This window comes from Podarcis erhardii (assembly GCF_964252035.2).
Source record: "Podarcis erhardii genome assembly, chromosome: 1".
Taxonomy (NCBI): Eukaryota; Metazoa; Chordata; class Lepidosauria; order Squamata; family Lacertidae; genus Podarcis; species Podarcis erhardii.
This window is the reverse complement of record NC_138497.1, coordinates 51,217,251-51,239,448: the sequence shown is the minus strand read 5'-3', so window position 1 is coordinate 51,239,448 and position 22,198 is coordinate 51,217,251. Positions and strand designations below refer to the sequence as shown.

General features: G+C 40.6%; 1 protein-coding gene across 4 annotated transcripts in view; it reads right to left on the bottom strand.

Annotated features, from left to right (window-relative positions):
- CKAP5 (cytoskeleton associated protein 5) overlaps nt 1-22,198 on the bottom strand; it is a 45,399-nt gene that overhangs the window by 6,652 nt on the left and 16,549 nt on the right. For 3 of the 4 annotated variants that reach the window (XM_081855349.1, XM_081855350.1, XM_081855352.1), the window contains exons 20-40: nt 21,929-22,068; nt 21,561-21,735; nt 19,248-19,361; nt 18,237-18,365; nt 17,812-18,006; nt 17,203-17,335; nt 16,166-16,254; nt 15,099-15,167; nt 14,621-14,746; nt 13,360-13,509; nt 12,772-12,975; nt 12,177-12,312; nt 10,858-11,051; nt 9,365-9,537; nt 7,636-7,809; nt 6,436-6,556; nt 5,532-5,711; nt 4,763-4,950; nt 4,010-4,085; nt 862-1,050; nt 635-772 (exon numbers count right to left, since the gene is read on the bottom strand). In XM_081855349.1, the coding sequence (XP_081711475.1) occupies nt 635-772; nt 862-1,050; nt 4,010-4,085; nt 4,763-4,950; nt 5,532-5,711; nt 6,436-6,556; nt 7,636-7,809; nt 9,365-9,537; nt 10,858-11,051; nt 12,177-12,312; nt 12,772-12,975; nt 13,360-13,509; nt 14,621-14,746; nt 15,099-15,167; nt 16,166-16,254; nt 17,203-17,335; nt 17,812-18,006; nt 18,237-18,365; nt 19,248-19,361; nt 21,561-21,735; nt 21,929-22,068 (3,093 nt within the window). The remainder of the gene's footprint in view (nt 1-634; nt 773-861; nt 1,051-4,009; nt 4,086-4,762; nt 4,951-5,531; nt 5,712-6,435; nt 6,557-7,635; nt 7,810-9,364; nt 9,538-10,857; nt 11,052-12,176; nt 12,313-12,771; nt 12,976-13,359; nt 13,510-14,620; nt 14,747-15,098; nt 15,168-16,165; nt 16,255-17,202; nt 17,336-17,811; nt 18,007-18,236; nt 18,366-19,247; nt 19,362-21,560; nt 21,736-21,928; nt 22,069-22,198) is intronic. The other variant, XM_081855351.1, reaches the window with a different exon arrangement.

Genomic DNA, 22,198 nt, shown 5'->3' with positions numbered 1-22,198 from the left:
CATACATACATACATACATACATACATACGGAGTGGTGAGAATCACTGTTTCCACATTCTGTTTCAGATGAACCTCTGGACAGAACATAGACATTTTTAACCTTGTGGCGGGGGGGGGGGGGGAGTCCTAGCGCCCAGCTGTTCAAGGAACCAGCTGAGATAATAAGGGGCCAATGGGCATTAGCATTAGCACACACCAGTAAGAATAAGATGTTAACCTTGTAATTAAAGAGACACAAGATTCAACAATGTTAAATTAAAAATGTACATTTTAACATTAGTACTTGCTAGCAGTTGTGCTGCACCAAGTTTGTAGGGATTTGAATTTCAATGTTACTGTTCTAGAGGAGACAAAGTTTATGCCAAGAAGCAAGCCACTGCCTCTTCACACAGCTTCCTCTTCTGTTGGCTACACATGAAAGGGGAAGAGGAAGGCAAGACAGGCAGATCATGCTGCCTTCTCCTTCCTTTAAAAATGAACAGAGATACCTGAAGAGCTCAATGAGTCTTCTGAATGGTCCGAGGTAAAAGCACGACACAATTCAGAAAAGATTCCAGTTGTGTGCTCAGTAAACTAACAAGCTTCACACCTGGGTGTCATGTTTAATAATTTTTAAAAATATGGAATACGTACTGTGCGAGAAGCTCCCTTTTCCGTGCCTTTGTCAGACTTGCTTCCAGTTTGGTCCAAGGAGTGTTTCATCATTTTGCACAGGTGGGCCTCTAACTCCGACTCATTCTTGTTATCTATCATTGTTAGATGATCCAAAAGCTAGGAAGAAGTGTGATACCTTTTAATTAAGAAACCTTTTGTTATTCCAGAGATTATAAGCACCTTGGGGTGAAGCAGTTTGCTCTCACCTTGGGTCCCTTCAGCTTGCACAAGGTGTGAATCAAAGTCTTCAGTGTCCGTATTGGGAATTCACTCTTGCACTGCTTTAGTTTTTCTTTTGGAAAGACCTTCATAAAGATGTGGATGTCCAACATGATTCGGTCCAGATTGATAGTGTTGATAGTTTCAGGGAGAAGTCTTACCATTCTCCATAAACACTGTGGGGGAGGGGGGAAAGGTAGATGGTTTCTTTGATAAACATTAAGACAAAGCAAGTCCTCACAGTAATCTAAGAATGTCATCTCTGAACTTGGTTCTTTGAGCTTAAAATGATATAACATATGGATTATTACTTCACAATTGGGGGGGGGGATTTCCAGGTTAGCGCCATCAACTAATGGCGGATTCCCTCCGAGCTCCGGAGGGAATCGGCTCTGCAGGATCGGGTCCTGCCGCTGTGGCAACGCGGGGACCCTTAAAAATCACAGGCGCGGAAGCCTGTGAGCGTGGTGACTCGGCGGGCACCATTTGCGCCCCCCCCCAAATCTGCGAAGGAGCCTTTTTAAAGGCTCCGGAACGGGGACGGGGTGCAGCGCGGTGCTGAGAGTAGACTGCTTCTTCTGCGGAGTGAAGCCGCAAGCCATTGTCAGAGAGCGCTGACTTTTTCCTTTGAACAATTGGACTCTAAAGCAACAACCCGTGAGTAGTACGGAAATTGGAACTTTAAAGAAAAAATTTGTTGAATTAGGAATGAGCGGGGAAGGGTTAAAAAGGAAGTCCGCCCCCCCTCTTTGTAAATAACTTAAAGCAAAGGACCTGCTAACTAAGGTCGAGAGAATCTTTTCTTTCCTTTTTTTAAAAGACTTTAACTTCACGGTTTGACATTATAAGAAATTTTACTGGAGGATAAAATATTAATTTTGGGAGCTGAAGTTTCACCCCCCCGGACCCGGGAGCGTCCCGCGAGAGAGCCTGTTGATGAAATACTGAAGAGTTTGACAGCTGTCAAGTTAGCTGTCAAGACGGAAAACGAGAACCTTGTTTTTGTTGCTTCTGCTGGTTATATTTGTTACAATTTGTTGAAAATAAGGAAGGGCTGATACAAAATAACTTGATTTTTGGACTTGAGCTGAAAGGAATATTAAGGAACCAAAATCCCCCTAGAGGGGGTTTAGGGACATTACAAGAATGGCAGAAGGAGGGAAAATCCAGGCTGAATTGGACAGAGCATTTGTTCTCTTGGGAAAGTTACAAGGCCAAATCGATGTTTTGGCTACAAATGTCACAACTCTGGACTTAACAGTAAATAACATTGTTGAATCTGATAAGGATTTGAAACAGGAAGCCTATTCAATTGGACAAATAGAGAAACTTGAGAGCTTTGAGAACATGGAGAAGGAGACATATGTTGCCCCTGAAGAAAAGGAAGGAGGAGCTGTAATTTTGCAGATGTTAAACGAGAGCTGTAATTTGAGGCCTGACATGATGGCAACAAAGGAAAATAAAAACCTGATGTGGAAAGTCTGGCCTGAACTGGAGAGTGGAAAACTGAAAGATCTCCTTATGTGGAGATCTGAAGACCGAAGGATTATAAATTTGATTAAGGTGGAAGTTGGAGCTTTGGGGACATTTGGACTGAAATGTCCAAATGAAACAAGATTTGGAGTACCCCATAGGCTTTACTTTTAAGTATGGAGGTCTGGCTGGAAGAAACACAGATCCTGTTGGGCCGGAGCCTCTCCGAGATTTGGGGTTTAACATTAAGGACTATCAAAAAGACCGGCAGAGAGGAACTGAGAGAGAATTAAGAGCCTCGGATGTGAGATCTCCAGGCTAAACAGTATATTGAGACTGATGGACACTTGCTGGGGACTGAAACCGGGAAAAGGGTGGGTGGAGTCTGGGAATCCAAAGGGTATATAATTATAATTTGTTCTGTTTTTATTTTGTTCTGCTATTTGTACGGAAATTGGGAAAGTCGTGGAAGGAAAATTTTGGTCGACTTTAGGAAAAATGTTTAAGAAGGAGTAATGATGTATAAGTATTGATGTTTAAGTTTGGATAAGTCAAAACTGGTTTTTAAAATGGTCTAAATTAAATGAAAATAAGGTTTGCAAAAATAAATTGAGGAAATGGAAGAAAGAGGAAAAGTAAAATAACAACATGTTAGAATAAATTATTAAGTTAAAGTTGAGAAATAAGTTAAGGACTTGCTGAGCTGATAATTTAAATTGGAATACAAGAAGGGGAGGTGTGAGGAGGTCTGAGAAACAAGTTAAAAGAAAATAAGTAATTGAAATTTTATGTGTTTTTAATTGTTTTTAAGTTTTGGATTTTTGTTACTTTTTGTCTATTTTTGTTTTTGTGTGGTTTTTGAAAATGCTAATAAATATTCATTAAAAAATATATATATTCCTCCACAATGGGCTTGGTGCCTGCCCAAACATAAGAATGCCCCAAGTCCTGTCTGCAATATCTTTGTAAATGTTGCAACCTCCCACTCAGTCCCCAGGCTTCCCTGCATTGTGTGAGGAAGTTTGCAGGGGGCTTCTACTTGCATTTGCTTGAATAGGAGTAGACTCATCCTGCACTTGTGAGCGGAGGCCCGCTGCAGACTTCCCACACAATGCAGGGATGGTTGGGGGTGGGGGGAGGGCACAATGGCCATGAAGATGTCCCCTTTCATGCTTTTGAGCATTCGCATGTCTAGGTAAATGCGGGAACCTGACATGTTGTGATGTCTGGGCCTGAGTTTGTTTTCTCCCAAACAAATCACAGGCATTAAGGAAAGAACAAACCCTGCTTAGTACTCTTGTTTGGCTGGAGAGAGACAAGCCACAAACCCAGGGGCCATAACAAGTCAGATTCTGGCTTGTTCCCCAGAAGCATGGCAAGAGCAGAAGCTGTGCAGAAAAGAAGCAAGAAGTTCTCAACAGCACAAACAAGCATGTTCTGCATTCACATCAAATTATAGCTTGTTTTAAACTGAGGTTTAATGTGATTTGCAAATCAGGCAATATTAAGTTGTACATTCATGCTAGAGTCATTTCCAGTACAGCCAATAACCACACTTTTTTGTAGAAGGACCATGAATAGGAGTAATGAGAGAGTCTGCTAATACACAATCACTATGCAATACAAAATTGAAATAAAAAACAGAACAAGAACAATACACACCTTCATTACTAGTTCTGAGAACTTGGGAGAGCTTGCTGTTGTTAATAGACAGTCCTGGAGAAGAACAAGCAGGGCACTAGGATGAAAAAAATGAAGCATTAACTATACAAATTCCACAAGTATCTCCAGAAATACATGGGACAACACAAATTGATTGGCCAGTTCAGCTTCTTAACACAGTGCTATGCAATTTCTTGCACAATATCAACATTTTCATTATTATTATCTTATAATTTAATGTAATTTTATTTTTATTTACATTTGCATGCTGTTCTAAAACTTCAAGCTTTTTGGGTGGCTTACAATAAATAGGTAAAAAAACTACTGAAATACAAAGTAAAACATAAAACCATGAAAGGGAGTGGGGAGAGAATCCAATATAAATACAACAAAACTTGCTGGAGCATCAAAATTAAAATAGATTTAAAGAGAGGTCCAGACTGCTCAAGTTATTCAAAAACCGATAAAGGGAATGAGATCATTCAGCATTTTTAGAGATAAGACTGGATCAGATCTCAGATTTGTACCCGTAGAGCACAGAGATTTGAACAAACCTCAAGGTTAAATGACTGTCTGGGTTTAGTGTAACTTGATCAGCAACTGCAGAAAGATCTGACAATGCGGTAATAAACTAAACCAATAATATCTCATCAAGCAGGTGTTCAAATTGTAGCACATGCTAAGTCTTGTGGTAAGAGGCTGCAGTGATGAGGGATTTGTTAAGATGTTTGCCCATAGCAAAAATCTATTTACCTCAATATGTTTGTTTGATCAGATTTCTCCAGAACTTTTACCACCAAGAGGTTGACTGATTTGATAACCTGCTGGTCTTCCTCTAGATCGTCAACTCTCGAATCCAGCATTAAGGTAATGAGGCCATGCATCAAGTCCTTCAGCACTCCTGCAGAGGCCTCCCGGGCTAAGCTTTCAATCTGGAACAACTGCCAATGGAATTCAAGTGTTAGATACCAGGATATATTCAGGATAAAACACTACAGACTAGATTAGCACCCCTAAACTCCATTTCTTGCTGCTACCTAGAAGTTACAAGAGAAAAACCTACATTTTTACTGATTTGAGGGAAGTAAATACCTATTTTCATACATCTCACTGAAGCTTTTTATTGCCAAGAATGATAAAAATACTGATAAAAGTTAGGGATTAGCATCAGTATAGGATTTGCTTTTAATCTGTATCTGTAAGAAACCATATATGCTTCAGAACTGCTCTTGTGTCTTTCCGGTTAAATCCAAAGAGGTCCCCTGCTCTATAATAGAATTTTTTTTAATGGCTGCAACTTTTCCTCCTTTTTCACAAAGCAGGATGAAACTTGCAGGTACAGGAGTCCATCCAGAGTGGATCAAGGCTGTAAACTACCTAGATACCAAAATAGTTTGCAGCACAGAAGTGTTACAGTACTTTAAGAGGCAATTGTATAGCGCAACAAAACTAAACTAAAGACACTATTAATTGGTTCTACTGGCTGAAACTTCCACCACGTTTCCCCGATCAAAAGCCTTACCGAAATCATGTTTCCAATGATGCAACTGTACAACTTGACTATCTCATCCTTGTCTAGTTTCTCATCAGCCATGTGCGTATTGTAAATGAGTCGCAGCTGCATGAAGGTAGCTATTAGAAACTGGTCAATGTGGCCTGACATAGCTTCTGCTTTGTCCTCTTGTCGCAAAACCTCATCAATCTGCAGACAAACCCAACATTATAGCAAGTTTTTAATAATGGTATCATTTCCATGAATAGCATGAAAAATGAAGAGTCTTGTGGCCCCTTAAAGGCTAATAATTTAGTATAACAAATATATAAACTGCCATAAAACTCTGGTTTTGCTGCAATAAACTAGAAATTATTCCATATAGTTTCCTGTTATCTACTGTACCAACAGAAATACTGTTTACGTCCTAAGAAAACCCACTTTTACAACCCAAGTAAGCCAGACCATAGTTTAATTACCCAAAGCTTAATTAAGAGCCTATCAATGATTCTATAACATTTTCTGGTGTTTCATTTTCATGCATGAAATCTGCTCCACTGCTGCAACACATAGCAAGGCAAGCAATGAGCCTGCCCCATCTTGCCTGTATCTCATCAACCCAAGGCCCCATCAAGCTTAAACCAGCCAATGTTATGGTAGTGAGATTTTTAGTATATGTGCTGCTGAAGCAAGCATCAGACATCCACCTGGGAGATGGGAAAGGACATTTTGCACTAACACCCTCTTTTCTTTCTCATCGAGAACAGCGAGTCAGATGGCCCCTGTGCACTTGGCTTTGTCACCAGGGAGGTTCTGAGTGGCCCTTGTGTCACCAACACTCAGCTCCACCAAATGTGCAACTCATCACTCTCGCATATTACTTGCTGACCCCATCAGTGTTATGTAGCTGCCAACCAGAGAGGCCTTCACTCACCTGTGCTAGAGCTTGGATACTAGTATTGATATCACCACTGGCTACCTGGGAGATGACAAAGTTGATGGTGGAAGCTGTGTTACTGTGCATATCATCAAAGTGTGGAGAGACGGCACGGATCCTGGGTGGAGAAACAGTGTTATAGCTTAAAGGGCAGTAGATTCAGTAAGTCACTTAGGCCCCTGGGTTAAAATATTAGAAGCAATTTGTCATCTCCAGGCAGTTCAGATTAAAAGCACCCCATTTTCTTTAAAGTGGATGGAGCAAGTTGATTAATGTCTGTGGTATTACACAAAAGCCACCTTAGTGGGGGCAACCCTACCCCACTCAGTATGTTGTCCCCAGAGTTATGTTTGGATCTCTCTTATCAAGAGCTGTGTAGAGTGGGGGGGTTAAGAAAAGGTGCCGGTACTCATATCTTGATAAAGAAATGTTGTGGGTGCCAGCAGAAAAAGGTTGCTGTGGGCAGCAAAAAGAGGGGTGTTGGTACTCTTTACCAGAGAGTATTGTCACATAACAACAATGGCTGTGCATAACTGGCAAAGTAAACCATAAAACCTTTTATGCAGATAAAATGTTGATAGATCTGACCCTTTCCATCATTATTCTGCTTTTAAGATCCAGGCTTTCAAACAATTTGAACATTTTGGCAAAGGCTATGAAGAGGAGATAGTACTGTCCACAATAAGCTTTAAGATTCCATACCCCAACCCAACCTCCAACCTTTGCCTTAGCCTGTAAGAAAGAAAAAATATGCCCTGTGACCTCAATGGGAACCATACCATTCTCAGGATGCCCAGCGTAGCAACATGTAAATTCCATAGCTGCACAGCAATACCATGTTTAATGCACACCATTCTGAACATACCTCTGGTAAGAATTTAGTATGAAATGTGAATGAAGATATTAGCCATTGTACATGTGGCTAATAAAAATATTTGGGGAAGGAAGATGATATTTGAAAGAATAAGCAGCTATATAAAGTACAGTTTGAAAGCCTTCCTGGTTTGACACATAGTTTCCACATTTTAAAGCTTCTCCCTGAAACTTCCTTTATATAAGGGAACTTGGCTTCATATAGGAGATTGATATACCTAAACCACACGCACACACACGCACACGCACACACAAACACACACACACACACACACACTCCCCCCCCCCCCGTTGCCTCATTAGCAGCCCTTGATCTGCACTCACTTGGGTTCAGGGATCAAAACTGGTTCAAATATATCATCCAGTTTGTGCTGGACAAGTGCTGGCATTTCACATCGCACTCTGCCATTATCATTTTCTATCTCATCTAGATCCAGTTGAAACTCCCGTGGAACTGCATGCGTCGTCTCCGAGTGGCCACTCATGTTACGGGCTTGGCTACAGAAACCAAGAAAAGCATTTTTTATTATCAGGGTTCCACAAACCTACCCATCAGGTCACCCGTGGTGACTGCCCCTCCATCTTACACCCCCAGCGCACACAAACCTTTTCAAGTTCTCCATAAGCAGCATATAACTTAGAGAACAGTGCCTTCTCTCCCTTCCTGATAGGATTTTGCAAGAGGCACAGCCAAATCAATTACCCATCCTATCCCCAAGTTTTCTGCGGTTCACAGAGGACTCTAGAGAGAAAATAGGTTTCTCTTTCTCTCTGGGCTTTTGCAGGATTTGGGGAAAAGTTCATAGTGATCACAAGTAATGGTTGGCTATTAAGCCAAGCTAACATTTGTGGACCCGATTATTATGGCTGATGCAAAAATCCATGCTAGCATCTATCACTAGTTCCTAATCTTTCATATCAACATAGATAAGGAAATCTATTCAGCCCCATCAGCAATTACCCTAGGTGCTGGGAATCCAGAACTTTTTGATAATGTGCTGCTGGCTTCCCCTCAACACCTACAGGCCTTGCAGCAGGGGCAGCAGCAAAGACATGCTCTACTGCACAATGCTAAACTGAATGTGAGAGTAAAACAATCCTGGTAGGTTCATTATTCGGCTCTCTTCCCATATAAGGGAAAGACATTACAGTAAATGCAGCCCAGCAAGCACAAAATGCCCTAGAATGAATTTTGCACTCTCCAAATTCAACTCCCCATTATGCCTATTTTGCTAGAGCCTGCCTACACAAAAGGGCATTTTAGAATAGAAAAAAGCACATGGCATTAGGAACAAGAAGCGTTCCATTTCCAGAAGTGGTTTTAAGCTTAGATTTACTTCTTAATTTCCTTATATGAGCTTCCCAAATAATAGCTGTTGCATTACATTTGATGCTGATCAGGCTCCAGGTATCTCAAATCTTCTACCAGTGACTCAAGACTGGAAGGGTTAAAGCAATCTGGTCTTACAATGTATCCCTGCTGACACTAGTCAGATTCCTGAAAATTGCAAAGTTTAGCTCTTTTACAGCTGAGAGGTAAGCCACTTTATCAGTATTATTAAAAAAGAAAAAAAACATAGCCAAGAAACAGCAACCTGCCTGACACCACTCAATGATTTTCACAGCAAAGATGGAACTTGAAGCCAGGCTTCCCAAACAGCACACTTAATATGAATTGTTGCATTGAAATCAATGGGACTTATTCTCAAGTATGTTTAGGATTAGGGCATGGGAAAGGTAAGACAAAGCTATAAGAGCCCTGCTACCAAGGATTTAGTGGTCAGTACTTACATCCTATAAGTGCGATACATAATTCTGTCCATGGAGAAGCAGTGAAAAAAGGCACAATACCATTTAGAAAGCATTCAAGACACGACAAAACAAATGAAGTAAGGTTCAAACATTTTGATTTGCAGCATTTTTTGCAGTTTGCGACACATGCAGACATAGATGATTAAAACAAAAGACAAAAACACAAGGCAACAGCAAGGTATGCTTTTTGCACAGACTGTGGAAATGTCAGGCAAACATTGCATTTTCCCACTTTACATACTTGAGTTTGGAAGACATGTCTTCAGCCGGTCCTTTCCTGAGCATGTTAGCATTGGCACTGGCACTCTGAGCCCTCTGTGGTTTCTCTTCCACCTGCTTTGCTGAAGTGGCATTTGGCCTCTTAGCAGACCGCTTTATTCGCTCCTCCAACATGCTCATGTCTTTCTCCGAAAGCTGTACAAGAGCATCAACTTTTCAGTGCCATGACAGGTATGCTCCTTAGTTCAGACTCCAATGCCATTAAGAGTGTTTCAAAACCTTTGCTGTTCCTGTGTACTACTAGACTTACAATACAGCTAACCCCACCCCTTAGCCTAGTTCCTGTACTCAGCAATTATGCCTACTACTGTACTGCCTGTTTAGTTATAAAGTGTACCAAAATTCCTTCAAGCATCAAGTAGGAACAGGCAGAATCTGGCATTTAATTAAATAAAATACCAACACAACACCACCCTCTACAGCACTGTGAAGGAAACATAGTCCAGTTTGGGAAACAGGCTAAAGGAATTTGGAGAAGCAGCAATTTTGGGGGAAAAATATGATTCCAATAATACTTGCTTAGTGAAGAATTATATAGTTTGAACCACTGAAAAAGCAACATCTATTTATGAAGAATTTGATGGAATTAGAGAAATCAGGTATTCATGAAGGAAGGAAAAGCCAAAGCTTCATTGCCTCCCATATAATCCTGATTAGGAATCAAAAGAGTGGTTATGGACTAAAAGGAACCAAAGACTGAAGGTGGTCATTTCCCCTGGGAACTTCCTCTTCTAGTTTCCTGTAGGCAAGTGCACCCCAGCCCCTCTTATCAAATGGCACCTCAGAGGACAACCATGTGAAGCTACTTTTCAATAAGATCTGAGAGCAACTTTATCTTCTCCTATATGCACAACTATGTAATAAAACAAAGGGGCTACTGCTTCCCCAAATTCCTTGTCAATTTTGGAAACCAACCTATTCTCTTTGCGTTGCAGTTACCTATGGTGCATTCCAGGTGCTCCTATTACTCCCAGTGCACCTCTCAATGCAGACAAGAATCATGGAATATATTATGTGCTTCCGCTTTGTGTCTCAAGCTGTCTCACTGTATCAGTATGCCATGGCCAGTTTGTGAGACGAGGATGAGTGGCTTGTCTGTGCCTTCTCCTCTGACTGATGCAATTACCTTCAGCTCCTCCCTGCTCTAATAGTCCTAAAGTATTTTGAATTACAAGGCTCAAAGCAAACAGAGAAGCCAAACTGCTTTTGTATGTTGCTGTTTATAAATACACATTCCTTACAAGGAAGACAGCACCTACTCCTGCTTCACAATTCATAACCGTTCTAGAGTTCAGAATTCATCATTAAAAAAAAGAAAAGTATATTTGCTCTTGACATTCAAACAGAGCTTTCAACATTAATCGCAACTGACCTGAGGAACTTGATTATCCATTCATGACACACTACTAAACATTCAATATTTTAAATATTGCCTGTCCATTTTGGTTTACTCACATTTCCAATCTGCTTGAACACTTGGTCTCCATGAACATTGTAAACTGTTACAATGGTGTTGAGTGCAGCATTTCTGACAGTGTTGTCCCTGTCACCAATATGAATGGCAATTTCCTTTAAGACTTTGCCTGCAGTTGGCTGGCACACATTCATGCCGTATGATTCAACAAGACATCCCAGCTCTTCCAAGCATTCTACAGAGAAACCAAACAGAAATGGACATCTATGAAAAGAAAAGGCTACGCCCATTTGGTTTACGAAATACTTGTGGATGCTTTTGTATATTCTAAATCTGATTTATTATGAATAAAAATAGAATCTTTTATAGTAATTTTATGAACCCCATGTGTTTGCAAGGGAAAGGTAGAGTAGCATCCAACTAAGTTACAAAATCAATTAATAGACCTATGTTAGTTAGCAAATGTACATTACTTTCAATTGCTCTACTGTGTATATGAAGAAAAATGGATGCAATCCTTTGTCTTCAAGAATGCTGAGTAAACCAGAATTAAGTCTTTGCTAGTTCACATTCTTCATTCATTTGCTTAAAAGTTTTCAAGAAAGCACTGCTTGAAAAACTTAATCCAAAACTCCGGCATAAAGCCTCTGAATTACAACTCATCAAGAACCTCAGTTTCCTTTAGCTGAATAGAAATAATGATTTTTGTAAAAATTGCATAATGGGTGAAAATTAGCTTACGAATGCCAGGATATCCTGGCATCAGGATGCACCTTCCTGAAATCATGGAGAACTGTTGCCAGTCAATGTCGACCAAGGTAGCCAATGTGGTCCCTTTTAGATATTATTGGATTACAGTTCTCATCAGCTCCAGCCAGCATTGGCAATGGTCCAGTATGATGGGAGCTTTAGTACAGCAACATCTGGAGGGCAATGCATTAGCCATACCTCAAGGTAGACAATAATGAGTTAGGTGGGCCAATGGCATAAGACAGCTTCCTATGTTGAAATGGATTCAAGTCCACAAATTCTTATGCCGTAATTATTGTAGTATAAGGGACCACAAGGCTTTGTTTCTGTAAACTTAATATCCTAATCTGCAGTGCATTTTAGTGACCAACAGCTTCTGCTAAAGCAGAGTTTTCCAAACTATGTCACAACACATTGAGTGTGTCAGCTGCAGTGTGTAGTAGGTGTGCTGCACGAATGATCCTCGCACTTCTCCCAGGGCTGGAAAGGGGTTAGTTTAACCTCTGGTTTGATAGTAAAAGTGAATTACTGTGTCGTTAAATGATGAATGTCTAAAAAGGTGTGTCACCAGTATGAAAAGTTTGGAAACCTCTGTGCTAAAGCATCTCACCTGCCCGCTGTTTTGAGTTCTTTGACTTTGTTCCCTCCATGATAAAAGTGAACATCTTGCTGGCTGGGTAGACAAGGCACATCCTGTTTAGAATGGCACGCACATCTCTGCGGATAACATCTTTTGGTTCCCCAACCTGGAAGGTGAGGAGGAAATATTTGCAGATTTACAGAAGCTGGAAGAAGCCATTAGTATGCTTATTCTGGAGGGAGCTGGCTCCTAGCCCACCCCAGCCAAGTCTTCCTCTCAAACATTGTGCCTTCCAGTGACTGGGGAAAAAGAATACTGGGAAGTATGAGGATAAGAGATAAATGATGGATATTGTATGATGTATATACGAGTTGTAAAAATCCATTTTAAAAAAAGAACACCCTGGGTATTTGGACCACTGGATACAGCAAGGAGGGAGAAAGGTTCATATTCCCCCTGAGTGGGAAATGCCATGAAAGGCAGAACTGATGGAAATTGGAATACTCATTCCTATCGGCTAGAATGGTAACTGTTTTCCAGTTCTGGATCTGAAGGCTCCAGAGAAAGGGTGCCTTAAGTATTTTGTGAGTGACGTGACTCAAAAACCTTTGCCAGATTTGGATACCTTCAAAACAAGGTAGGGGATGAAGGAGGTGGCCTCATTTTCAGTTAGATGGTACTCTTCTTGGTTCAGCATGGCAAAAAGCAGCTTGAGGTACTCCAGGACCTTCATCAGGACACTTGTGTTGGTGTCAAAGAATCGCAGTGTGAGCCACTTCAGGATTAGATCCAGACAGCTGATCACTCCATCCCTTTCACTATCCAAATGCTAGAAGAAAAAGCAAATTGCAGTGTCAAGTTCGGACAAACAGGCAGCACTTAAAATTAAAGAGTCACCTGACAAGCCAAACAATAACTCGGAAACTTTCCTGGTACCAGGCACTGAAAGATGGTTGGCCCACACACGCATAATAGCTACTTGCGTCGGCTCCTATAATTAGCTTCACTGTATACACCTGTTGCACAAGGCCTAGACGAGAAAACTGGGAGGCTGATACTAATTGCCCTATTCTTACGAGACTATAATGTAGGGCTCTGCGTTGGAACAGGGAGTTTCCAAAGCTTGCCTGCTCTGGGAAACCTCCTTTATACTTTCACCACCAAAGTTGCTACTATAATTCTTCATCTACAACCACAAATACAGTCTTCTCACCTCAACCATAACAGCAATAGCTTTGTTGTGGTGCTGAAAATCTGCATGGAACATCTCATCTTGCAACCACTTGGCAACACAGCTGGACATCTGAGTCTTCAGTTGCTCAATATATTCATCACGAGGAGTAGTAAAGTTCCATTTTAAAACCTGTGAGGGGGAAAAACAGTATCAGCACCCAGCTCAGGAGAAGGTGTGAACAGCATTAACTTCAGTCCCTGAACCTAAAAAAATCACCTCAAGGTTAGGAAGGGGAGAGGGAGACTGCTTATTTTAAAGAAAATATACCTATAATGATTTATCTGGTTGGTAACACATCTGGTGTTAGATGGTTTAGGTTAAAAAATATGTAAATAGTACCTGTCTTCTAACTATATAGATATCAAAACAAATTCATGTTGGGAGATGGAAAATATTTTCCTTCACAAATGTATCTGTTGACTTAAATATGGATAGAATAAATTTTGTTTCAATTCCTAGTACAGTATTATTTTATCCTCACAATAACCTTTGAAGTGGATTAGACTGAACCTACGCCAATTGCATTGACCTATTTCATACTTAATAACAGTGCTTTATTTGAAAAAAGGAGGTGCTGGTATGCACCCCCTCCCCCCCCCACTGCTTCCTGCCCCCAGAAGCATTTTGGCAAGACCCACCAAAGTGGATCTACCACAAAGTGGCGTGGCTAGAGCGGCTATTTACTTGACATGCAGACCACTCTTGTGGTGCAGCTAGAGTGGCCCACGCAGCAAGAAAAGGAGGAAAAAGCAATGTTGGCCACTCTAGCCATAACACTTTGTGGTATGGTAAAGCAGTCCTCTCTACCACAAAGTGCAGTAGTTACCGCCTCAAAAAAAACAAAAAAAAAAAACAAAAAAACAACCCTGCCTAACCAGCAACCATAGTTTAGTGCTATACAAACAAGCAGTAAGCATCAAGCTCATATGTTTCCTCTCTAGCACTTTTGTGTGGAAAACACAGCTGTGTTTTTTTTAATGAAAAAGCATTAACAGGTTACTCCTAAAATGAATAGCATTTAACTTACAGTAGTTAGGTATCTGCTACTGCTAACTTTAGGTATCTGCGTAAGGATCTTTGGCAAGGGTTATAAGAGTGCTTTTGCAGACAATAGTAATACTATTATCTGCAAAAGCACTCTTATAACCCTTGCCAAACATCCTTACGCAGATACCTAAAGACCGAGTAAATCAAAGTTCCAGCATAGTCCTAGAGATCAGAGGTTGTTAATTTCTCTCACCTTTAATCCTTTTTCATCTTTCATCCTTTGCTCTTTCCCATTTGGTACTAAGATAAAAACTGGACCAGATCGGTCATCATCATCCTTCAAGTTGGCTTTACTTGGTACTTTCTTCCCCTGTATACCCTAAAAAAACCACAACACTGAATACACTCTTTCAAAATCACAATCTCCTAGGTTGCAATCCTACACAATTACCTGGAAGTAAGCTACACTGAACTCAATAGCACTTACTTCTGAGCAGGTAGTGTAGCACTGCACTCCAAGTATGTTTTACTCAGCAGAAGAAACACTATCCCGCTAGCATGCAGGAGAAAGAGATTGCCCACTCATAAGTTGTGTTAAAATGTGTGCTGAAGCCTTCAGGTGTATATTTTAGTACTAAGAAGAAAAAGCCCACCATAGTGCGCAGGTTTTTAGTGTAGCAAGATTTCCTTCCTGGTCAGTGCACTAGTCACAGGTGATACCCACTTATTACCTGTTTGGTAGGCTTGTTCTTTGTCAGATTGCTATTGCCTTTGGTGAGGCTTGTATTAGCATCAGAATGCTGAAATAAGTCATAAAATGCTCAGTGGTTAATAGCAGGCTCCAAATCATACCATTATATTTCTGGTGTATGCCACATCAGCAATATTTTTAATCCCTCTGAGTGATGCATAAGGTAAATATGGAGCATTCTTTGTTATGTGCAAGCCTGCTGTGCTTGCTTACAAACTCCAAATAGGAACTACAATGCATCGAAAGGTAAGACTGGGGAACAGTCAGCCCACAGACTCCTCTCCTCAGCTCCTCATGGCAATTAGGTTTAGAAAAAAGAACCCATTTGTGTAAATGGGACTTTTTAAAACCCTAACTGCCTAACAGGGAAGGGAGGATTAAACCTTCCCTGTACACCACCATCCTTCTCCCCACTTCCAAATCACCCTCCCTGACATGGCAATTGTACTTGGAGATAAAATTCCCATTCTCTCACTCATTGTTTAGTCTCATTACTACAGGGTGGGGTGAGGAGGGGAAGCACAAGGCTTAGGGGGGAAAGGTTACTTGTGTGCTGCTGCAGAGTAGGAAGAGGAAGAGAGTGATGGTGGCAGCAGAGACAGAGCGAAAAAGTGCTCCACCATCAGCTCTGGCTCTGCCCACCAACTTGAGCTCCCATCACTCACAATAAGCAGCTCCTAAAAGTAGTATGGACGTAAATGGGCATACAAAACTGGCCTAACATGGAATCAGATGGGTCCCTTTCAGTCCAATAATATCTATTACTCCTAGCAGTGGCTCTTCAAAAACTCTGGCTATCCCAGCTACCCAGTCCTCTCCCCCCCCCCTTAAAACAAACCCCACCCTCAATATATTTTGAGATTTTGCTCCAGACAGAGAGCACATTATTAACACAAAACTGTTTATTTTATAGAACAGGATTGCTAAACTTCTTAATTATCAAATCTCCATATAGTTTACACTAAATGTAAAATATATACAAACACAATGAAACTTCCTAGACTTCAACCTTGTAAACCACTTCCTTTGTGCTGAAGTAGAATTTACCTTGGATTTGGGGGCTGTTCCTCCTGCTTTGGCTTTTTTGGCATCAGCCTTGGACTCCATGGTGCTGGACGAATAATCTTCACCAGAACCTTCAGATCAACATAATTTTAACTACACAATAAGGCTGGAAACAGATGCAGCATGCAACAAGTTCCCCCCCATATAAAGCAGATTTCAGCTTGCACCACGTCACACTGCAAACTACTTTTAAAAGCAACTTTCATAAATACTTTGTAATGTTCTGTTTATGTCAGAATTTTTACATCACCTTTCTTAGACATATGAAAAATAGGTCTCCTGCTCAAAGAATCCACACTCTTTAATCCATACTAGACATGCTCAAACCCTTGAGAAGTACCTTTTTGAATCCATTTGGTTCTTATTAGGAAGGAAACCATCACTAAGACACAATATAAACTTTTTGTCTGGATCTTGCTGAAGCAGCAAATTGTACATCCAGAAGTATCTAAGATTGATTGAGTGCTTAGAGTTGCTCTATCTACCCTTAATGTTCCAAAGGCCGGGGACACACACACACACACACCATTCCTTTAGTGTTGGATTACTCAGCTAGTATTCCAAGATAGACAAAGAAATTGTTCTTGTCAATTGACCGCAACAAACCTGCAAATTACACATATTCTGAGGGTAACATAGGACCAAGCCACTTGTAAGTCTCCCAAGTCTTTTGTTCTGATACTATGGGAAGAAACATGATAGGCGAAAAACTAAAGCCTTTTCCATTTTATTCAATGTGAAACCACTTGTGGAAATAATTCAGATAGGTCTAAACTTACAAACAATATGCTTAAAATGACTGCTCCTTGCCCAGACAGCACATCATGACCATAAGATTGTGATTGCAGGCTTCTATGCCATAGATCCAAGGAACTTCAGTAGGATCCTGTTTATAATCTCCTAGATTTTGCAGTGTATATCTGTAGACACACCTGGTTTATAAATATAATGGAACCTCTATTCCTCTTAAAATACAGATTTGCTTAATGTGGGATGTCAATGGAATGAAGAAAGATTACCTGATGCAACTTGAGATTTGGCTGCAGCAGCTCCTACTGCTCTAGAAGATGCCTTGGAAAGTGGAGCAGGTCTGGCAGGCATATTAGCTTTGGCTTTTTCAAGCATGGCCAGTACTTGGTCTTTGGAAGTTGGCTAGAAAGCAAAAGAAAGAATTTAAAAGGCACCTAATGGCACATGCCTCCTATTTTGCAAATCACTACATACATGGAAAATAGTTTTTTCTTAACAGTCATCTGGGGGTCAACATAGTTGAAAGAAGACAGTGATCACATTCCCAGTACCAACGATATTGTGAATATACTTCATCCAATGTACAAAGTTGTTAATTTGCAATTTTATAAGTTGCCTTATACAGAATCAGAACATCTGTCCAGCTAGCTCAATATTGGTTATATTGACCCCAGGTTTTCAGAGAGAATTCTTTCCCAGTTGTACCTGGAGAAACCAGGGATTGATCTCAAGACTTTGGCATGTAAAACAAATGCTCTACTACTGAACTACATTTTCTCCACTGTTTAATGTCCCATAAAGCAAATGATGTTACACACAGACATATGCAGATGTACACCCCCCCATTTGTACTCAGTTATTTTGTTTGTTTGATATACCTTAAGCTTGCCAGTGGCTTTGGCCATCTTCTCAAAGCCTAGATGCATCATAAAGAATGGCAGAGCATCTTGTGCCTTTTTACGGACATCTCCATTTCGATCTTCAAGGCAAGAGTATAGGTGAGGCACACATAAAACCAAGTCTGATGGAACAGAGCGGAGAGTGGGGAGCTTATCAGCCAGCCAACCTAAAAGCTGGGAGAAAAAAAAGAAGATCCCTTAATTCCTATTTGATACTTGCCACCCTTGGGACACTAAAAGGAACTGGAGCATCCAAAAGTACAATACAAAGAAAGGCCTCATTTCACTACATTACAGATATAAATAATTTACCTACCTAATTTGACATAATATAAAGTAGCTTTTCTCAGTTACTCTTGACAAAGGATAAATGCAAAGTTCATTTACAGGGAACAATCTTTTACCTCTTGCCTTAGGAAAGGATTCTCCTTCTTGAGCTCTTCAGAAAGGTCCTCCCCTTCCAACCACTCTTTCATGCCTGTCTGCTCTATCCAGGCATTCACGGTTGTTAGAGAAGCTGCTCGGACATTACTCTGAAGGAAAAAAAAGATTTACATATGCTAAACCTCAGCAGCAGTAAGAAAATCAACAGAGCAAGGTTTGGGGGTCTTTTTGCAAGTATTTCTCCCTCTGTATTTCTCATTAAAGGTATTTTTATTACAGTACGCAGATTACTTGAAAGACTGCAAGGGTCAGGGAACAATGGCTTCTTACTATACAGGCCCAAGTGGAAAGCCATTAAAAGATTCCATGACTTTTATAAGGAGTTCCTACCTGTCTAACACATTTGTGTATGATACTTACAAAATAATTTTGGAGGGAGAAGGAAAGGAATTTAGTCTTCCTTGTACTCCCCGCTCTTGCCTAACTGACCTCAAACCTTCTCACCCTGACTCAGCTTCCATGCACTAATCACTTGCTGAACGATGAACCATGGTGCATGTCAAATGAGGATTAGTGCTAATGTGACCTTTCAAAACACTCAGTGTTTTGTGGACAGACAGCACCTGAACTCAGCAAAATATTCAACGTACACCTCTTTCTTGACGTGGAAATTACAGCACATACAAAAAAGTGTACATTTCCTACAACAGAGACACAAAACTTTGAATCCTGGGTATACTAATGCTATCCAATATTAGAAGCACTGCATGCCAGTGGTGGGTGTGTCCACCCCGCACTCTTTCTGCACAGCACTCTTTATACACAGCTAATAAGGCCACACTGCTTTCCCAGCTCCCCAACACCACACAACACTGGTGGTTACAGAGAGGAGGAGGAGGACAGTAACTTTAATAAGGGACAGTGGTATATGTCAGTGTTAAATGAGGTCATATTCAAACAAGAAACAAGGTGATTTTGGTCTCAAATAGCCTTCATTCCTACAGGCTGTACTGAGAAATATGTGAGTCTACCTTACTGTCTCCAAGAATTGTGACGATGGGAATGCCCAGGTTTTTCACATGCTGCTTGATATTTGGGCCCATAGCAGTAGCAAGTTGTTGAAGGATGGTCAAGGTTTGCTGCACCTGGAAACAGAAGAAACACATGAACTTTAACTCTGAAATTGTCTCAGTCTACCTGCTCTGGCCATTTTAATAAACCAGTGTGTCATATGTCTCTTTTTCAGAAGCTTGTGAAACAGTACGTTCTAACTTGTAGATAATAAAATGTTGCATTGTGGAGTGCTACAATTCACATTCCCAGTGACAACATTCAATCCCTTCTCTTGATTTTCTGCGATGAATCAGTATTCTGTGGATACTTTGGATGCTCTGTCCTCATTCAGCTGATTTGGGGGTACCATACCCTTTGTGATTCCCCAATTATTGCAGTTATGCAAACCCTGAGGTTCCAACATTTCCCTCTTGCATGCAGTTTTGTTGTTGTTGTTGTTTTTGCCATGTAAACACTTCTAGCCTAAACATCAGAAAAAGAGGAAATTGGAAATGTTGGTGTATGTTTACTTCCCTGGGTGTCAATCCTATCAATTGTTCTCTCTCTCTGACACACATTGGGGGGGGGGCGTTTTCCTGGGATTCTTAACTGAAGTGTTACTAGCAGAAGAGTACTTTGATTACTCCAGGGCTTTATGTCATTCATGATTTACCCAAGGCTGTGGAGCTCTAATCATCAAGGTTTTTAGGTTATAAAGAAAGGTAGGACCATATCTCTTGCTCCCTCTGTGAACTGTTTTTCTCCTTGGATGACTACATAAGAGAAAGAAGGAACTGAGGAATCTAAAGCCATGTGGGTTTGCCACATCCTAGATTATTTGAAGTGAGGTGAACAAGGGACCTTTGGAACATTAAGGTTTTAAGCCATTTGGCGATCCCATGCTGGTCAAATGACTGGATAGTACAGGTACCCTTACAATAAAAGCTAGCAGAGTTGTGAATCTATATAGAAATACAGTGGTACCTCGAGTTACAAACACCTCAGGTTACAAACACTTCAGGTTACAAACTCCACTAACCTGGAAGAGTTACCTCAAGTTGAGAACTTTGCCCCAGGATGAGAACGGAAATTGTGTGCCAGCGGTGCAGTGGCAGCAAGAGGCCCCATTAGCAAAAGCCCATCTCTAGTTAAGAACAGTTTCAGGTTAAGAACAGACCTCTGGAACGAATTAAGCTCATAACTAGAGGTACCACTGTAGGTTTTTTCTGATCAGTTGTGGTTCCAATCGAGCACTGTGGAATGGTTAGCATTCCCTCTCTTTATTGCCTTCAAGCTCCCCCCCGTACTGTGTGTGTGTGTGTGTGTGTGTGTGTATATGTACGTGTTCACAATGGTAAAACCCAGAGTTCAGGTACTTTCTCACAAGTATTCTTTCTTAATTGCTGTCTCCGTCAGCCTCTCTACAATTATAACAGGGAGCTATGCAATTCAGGGTCCTTAAAGACAGGTCACTTTAAAAACCAGCAACGATCATATCATAGGGTGATGAGCCCATTCTGGCTTCCCCAAAGACTGATTTAAGTGTAAGGCCTATTCCAAGCAAGTACAAAACCAAGCAGTCTAGGCAGTTTCTTGCATATGGAACTTCGTTGCAAACAGATGCCCATTTAGGCAGACTTATTCTTGTTGTTTTTGATAGATAAGAAGCAGAAAAAGTAACAAAATAATTAAATTACTGTCCACACACTGGAAAACAGCTGTGTATACATGGAAAACGGCATGTGCAACTGTAGGGAAAGCTACAAACACACATATTTTATGGGCATTTATAATCAAAGTAGTGTTGTAATTTAAATTTGCATTTGTTTCAAATCACAGAACCACGATAATCTGTAGTGGACTTTCAGGACAAACAGAAGCACCATTAACAGGGAGTTATGAAATCTGCCCAGCTGTGCTTTGGAGCATGTGCAACAAAGGGATTAACAAAGCTCAATTGTACTAATGCTGTGCTTTCTGTAGTATAGTGCATTTCCTCTGCTTTGACAGCAACAGAGCAGGTTCTCTGAGGTGCACAGAGTATATTTATAGCTGTACCATTTCCACTGTTTGTGCCAAAAGAACATCCACATCAACAGACAAACTAGCAATTGTCGAACTCTACAGCTCCTTATTGTAGGAAAGGGATTAAATTGCATTAAAATGTCATACTAGATAACACTGTCATTTCAATCCTCCATGAAAGATTTAAATGAAACTGGTATTCATAACTGAAAGATGACAAGACTACAAAAAGTTTATTTTCAATTCTACAACTTAATATAACCTACCAGGATTTTATTGGAATCATTAAGACGACTCTTCAGTGCAGGTGCAAGTTCGCCTATGTTTGGCTGTATGAATTTGGCTTCATTAATTATGCTCGTTACTTCATCCAGACCCTCCTTTCGGATTTTCCAGTTTTTATCACCAATCTTAGACACTAATTCAGATGTGATCTTATCACTAAAAAGAAGAGGAAGAGTTAGCACCTCAGATTATAGTTTCTGTTAAACAAGATGAAATAGGGTATAAGTATCTTAACAGTGCATACAGAGAATACAAATTTACAACATAGCTTACAGATGAGTAACTATAAATTTGCATGTTGAAGTTGTAGCTATAAAAATTGTCCTCGGCATGCCAAAGCCATACAAACCTGATATCAGTTCTTGGCAAGAGATCCACAACATCATTTCCTGCATCCTCTTGTTCATCTCCTTCCTCCCCATCATCTCCACTGCCAGCCACGTGTCTGGTATTGCCTCGAGTTGGAGCAGGTGTTGTTTGTCCTTGCATCTGAAAAGTCAAAAGAGAATGCATATTTGGGGGGTGGGTGTCAGCAGTGGTTAGACAGTCACATCATCTTGGTTCACATGCTTGCACAACACTATCTTAACTGATAGTCACACATGCTAAGGCTCCTAAA